This window comes from Carassius carassius, chromosome 27, assembly GCF_963082965.1.
Source record: "Carassius carassius chromosome 27, fCarCar2.1, whole genome shotgun sequence".
Classification (NCBI taxonomy): Eukaryota; Metazoa; Chordata; class Actinopteri; order Cypriniformes; family Cyprinidae; genus Carassius; species Carassius carassius.
In genome coordinates, this window is record NC_081781.1 from 1,359,881 (window position 1) to 1,364,968 (window position 5,088).

At 34.4% G+C, this 5,088-nt stretch overlaps 1 protein-coding gene across 3 annotated transcripts in view; it reads right to left on the reverse strand.

Annotated features, from left to right (window-relative positions):
* Positions 1–4,494: 4,494 nt before the first annotated feature.
* LOC132106402 (rho GTPase-activating protein 39-like) overlaps positions 4,495–5,088 on the reverse strand; it is a 43,987-nt gene continuing 43,393 nt past the window's right edge. For all 3 annotated transcript variants that reach the window (XM_059512051.1, XM_059512049.1, XM_059512050.1), the window contains one exon: positions 4,495–5,040. In XM_059512051.1, coding sequence (XP_059368034.1) covers positions 4,846–5,040 — 195 coding nt within the window. In that variant the 3' untranslated portion in view covers positions 4,495–4,845. The remainder of the gene's footprint in view (positions 5,041–5,088) is intronic.

A 5,088-nucleotide genomic window follows, 5' to 3' on the forward strand; every position in this document is an offset into this window, starting at 1 on the left:
GCCATGAATTGTGTGTGAAGCTATTTTAAATAACATATTTCTAATCCGCAATACAACCCGACTTAAGCTGTCCTCTATGTTGTTTCCTGCGCTCGAATAGCGGTATAGGCGTAAGTTTCCGGTTGGTCCGGTCATCGCGCACGCGCACCGCGAGTTCTCAAGACACTGGCTTCTTCTGTGTAAATCGGAGCAGACGCACAGACGCGCTGAATGAAGCAGTTCGTGATTTATCCCACATTGTACAGAGACGTCATTAACCTGTTAAGTGCCGCCTGGCTCCTCGGTGGGCCGCCTACGTTTACTTCACTATATTACAATTAAATCCTAAACTAATCATGACAAACTATATATCGTTGGAAAGGTCTAAGACTCCTAAATAGATGTTTTGCCAATCGTTTTTGTAAAAAATTATGTAGGCAAGAGTGCAAACTCAAAAACCTTCATCATAACAGGAGTTCTGACCTTTGTCAAAAAAAAAAAGTCTTCTTTGTTGTCTTTTTCTCTATAAGGAATCTTAAGAAATTATATACCACTTGAAAACATGAAATCTAAAAATTTATCCTTTGAAACCCATTTTAAATTCAAACATTGCATTACCATGAAAATGGTACATCAAAATAATGTTACACAATGTTTTCAGTCATGAATTATAACAATTTAGGTTTGGATCATGCACTTTCAAGACTATGTACCAAAAAATGTGAATGACCTATTAAAGTTTTACTATTTTTTATTCCTTATTTTGTGTCTTCTTTATTGTACATAACTATAGCTGATCATGTTTTAGTTACTGTAGTGTACTATTTGTGTTTGTATTACACAAAGTATAACAAATATATTTATAAACATGATAATCATTCTAACATTCAGTCACACACACACACATCACCAAGTAACCTTTGACATCAGAACAAAAGTAGGGCGAGGGTTATTGACCAGACTCCATAAACACAGTAATAAGACCATGAGCATAGACCAACATCTTAAAATAGTAATTTTAGTGCAATTCTAGGGCAAAATAAATATATTTATATCATGACTACGTTCAACCCACAAAAAAAAAAAAATCCTTCGATGGAAACCTGGCTACTATATATATATATATATATATATATATATATACTTACATTTAAAAAAAATGAATTCTATTATTGTTTGTAGTAAATGAAAATATTACACCATAATACACCATAAGAAATAATAGTATTGTAAGTTTTCACTGTAAAAATAAGAAAAATAGAATAACAATAATAACAACAAATAATAATACTGTTGGAATTTTTGACTGTAAAAGGAACATTTTAAAGAAAATAATAATAATAATAATAAAGGCTTTTGCGTCTACACTCTTCATATACTCTTTTCACTTGCACCATTCCCATATTTGATCTTATTCTGGATCATAAGCATCGCATTTTAAGCGTTTGTTGCATGTTGTGCATGTAAAAGTAGGAAATAAAGAGCATATGTATCCATGTCTCCCAGTATCAGATATATCAGATTTTGGCCGTATTGCTAATAAAAATAAAAAATAAAAAAAAATAGTGAAGTGACATTCAGCCAAGTATGGTGACCCATACTCAGAATTTGTGCTCTGCATTTAACCCATCCGAAAATGCACACACACACACTGTGAACACACACCCGGAGCAGTGGGCAGCCATTTATGCTGCGGCGCCCGGGGAGCAGTTGGGGGTTCAGTGTCTTGCTCAAGGGCACCTAAGTCGTGGTATTGAAGGTGGAGAGAGAACTGTACATGCACTCCCCCCACCCACAATTCCTGCCGGCCCGGGACTCGAACTCACAACCCTTCGATTGGGAGTCCGACTCTCTAACCATTAGGCCACGACTTCCCCTAATCTGAGTCAATCATCACACACTAAATCAACAAGCTCGTCATGTAGGTACACTTCTTGTATTTCATTTGGGCAACACAAGGTGTCACCTACACGCCCTCATCATGACGCTGCGGACTAAGAAATGTAGAAATATAGAAATAAATAAATACATAAATAAATAAATAAAAATGAATGTAGAAAAAAATACAATACATAAAGAAATAAAAGTATAGATATATATATATAGATCATGTAATTAGTTTAAATGCACATTGGATAGGAGTCTGTCAAGGGAACAAATTTTTAAATGTTGCATGTATCATCTCTGTTGATGACATTGAACATTAAAAGTAAATGTTGTTTTAAAAATAGTTATTATTTTTAGGCTCTTGTACATTGTGATTCTGATTTACAACATAGCAGCAGAAATAGTGCATGATTAAATTAATCAATCATAAGATTTTAAATACCCAGCAAGCTCAAAACAAAAAAAGAGAAAAAAATAATAATAATATTTTCATCACTATGAAATTGTTTGTACTTGTGTTGTTTAAAGAATGGTTTGATATACACGTGGTAGATGCAAAATAAAAATGTAATGCAAAGTTTCTCTAGCAACAGACAGAGGGGAAAAAACACCTTGCAGGACCCACATTTTTCGTTATATCGTCCTGAAATTTGAAACATAACTAGATTTATGGATTTATCCATTGTATTTTCTAGGTTGCTAATGCACACACTTATTTAGCAATTTGGTATTTTGCATAAACTACATTTCATAATACTTCACTTATTGTAATGTTTTTATTCATATTTATTGTGTATATTAATTTTAAAACTTGAAAATAAGGTTGGGTTGGGTTGTTATGCAGTATATATTTTTATTTTTAATAGCAATATATTACAAAGATTTTCATTTCCAAACTAGTTTTGTACTCGTAAGTAACCATAGCCATTGTGTGGGTTTGCACGTGATTGTGTGTGAAAAGATCACAACAGTCAATGAATCTTTTGAACTGTTTAATAAACAATGTTCAGCTCCACTGTAACGTCCAGAGTAACCTTTGACCTCAGAACAAAAGGAGGGTGAGGGGGTTTATTAATATGACTCCATAAATACAGTAATAAGACCATGAGCGTAAACCTGTGACGACAAACATCTCTGCATACAGCACAGTCTCCCATAATCCTCTCTGTCGTGTGTGTGTGTGTGTGCTGGACGCAGGTCACAGTGCTCTGCTCATGGATTTTCTTCCCTTTTTATCAGACATAGAATCATATTTCATATCATATCTGCTTTTATATTATTTTTTAATCTAAGTTTTTGCTAATGGATTATGGAGTTTTGAGATTCAAACCTAAACGCTCCTGCTGTGAAATACTGTAGTAACTATTTTATCTTCTTTTCTTTCGTTTTAGCTTTTATTGGTATTTTTACACATTGTTCTGTACAGATGAGGACGTGAACGTGTGGCCATGACAGATCGGGGTGTGCAGAGATGAGGAGAAGCCAAACATACAAACATCTGTCTGTCCAGAGCACATCGGGCTCATATTTCACCTCAAAATCCAATTAAAAATATAATAATTATTATTATTTTTTTTTAAATGAAAGGCCTTTTTATGTATATCTTAAAATGGTCATTTTAATGGCAATTTATTGTATTTTTTTACTTTTTCTTTACTTTCTTCATGTTAAAATTTAAATTTTAAGGGTCTTTTTTATACCACGATAATGTTTAAAACTCAAAATCCAATAAAACTATTTAAAACAATATTTGGGCTATTGTAGTCACTTTAAGACCATATTTATTTGTTATTTCTTTATTTTTTTAATTATCACGAAAATAATCTCAGAATCCAGATAAAACTATTCAAGACAATATTTGGGCAATTTATGGAAATTTTCATGCTATTTTTATTTCAAGTTCAAGTTCTACCCTCAAAATCCAATTAAAATATTTTAAATAATATCTGTGCAATGGTCATTTATATATATATATATATATATATATATATATATATATATATATATATATATATATTTTATTTTTTAAATCATGATATTATGTATTATATGTAAACGGACCTTTATTTTATTTTCGGGTAAACTCTCAAATTCACATTTCTTCTTTTTATTTTTTTATTTTGTGGTGAAATATAACCCGGACACTTCTTCATGAGATTCTCTCCTCTGTTTATCTCTCCCTCCATTATTGTCTGTCTCTCTTGTTTCTCACTGATACGCCTCCTGGAGGCAGGAATGGGCACCGAGTATCAATATTGTGTGTTTGGCAGTGTGATATAGATCATTACAAGCACCAAACCAAATCAGTGTGTGTGTCTGTGTCTAAATGAGGCCGTCTGGATGCTTGTGTGAGCATATGCAAGAATTTAAAGGCGAAGCACGTAATATTCTGGATGTTAAACACTTTCTGACTCAACAATTATGTATTAAAGTTCAGTGTGTGCGAGTTCAGAAAGTGCATTTTTACACATAATTTACACCCTTCACATTAACCGCAGGTAGTTTACTATGAGGGGCACTTGTGTTGAGATGTACACAATAGTGTATAAAACAACTGTGATAAATGAACTCATACACACTCACACACGCGCACACACACACACACAGATTTATAATGCATGTGATCAGTGAGGACAGATGTTTTCTATTTCAAAAGGCAGTACAATACTTACAAACCCTTATTCAAATAAATAACAAATAAATTAATCTTATAAAATCAGACGGACCGGTCTACAAGTCAGTCAAGTTAGAAAACAGAAACAGACACATTCACATGCACGCTAGAAACCAAAGCAGGACAGTCACTATCATGTGAGGACGGATGGTTTATCTATTCAGAAACATTCAGAAATCATGGGGATGGTGGATTTGACCTTAGCGCTGTGGAAGGCGAGCGCGAAAGGAAGAGGCTTGTCGAGGACGTTTGTCGAGTGAGTCATGTGTGGGCGCTAGGTGTGAATGCTAACGTGTGTGTATGTGCTATAGCACCCCGTCCATGAAGCTGGTGTCGAGGTGCTGGATCAGCACACGCATGAAGCTCATCTCTTTCCTGGTGTTCTCGAAGATGATGCGCGGGTCGTCCGACTGGCAGCGCAGGCAGTTTGGTGCCATCACCATCGCCAGATTACTGACGTCCATCTTAGTCATGGACACACTGGAGGCTTGAGCAAATACCTGTGATGGAAATCAGACAGATCTCTTCATGTCTGTTAATATAGTTGA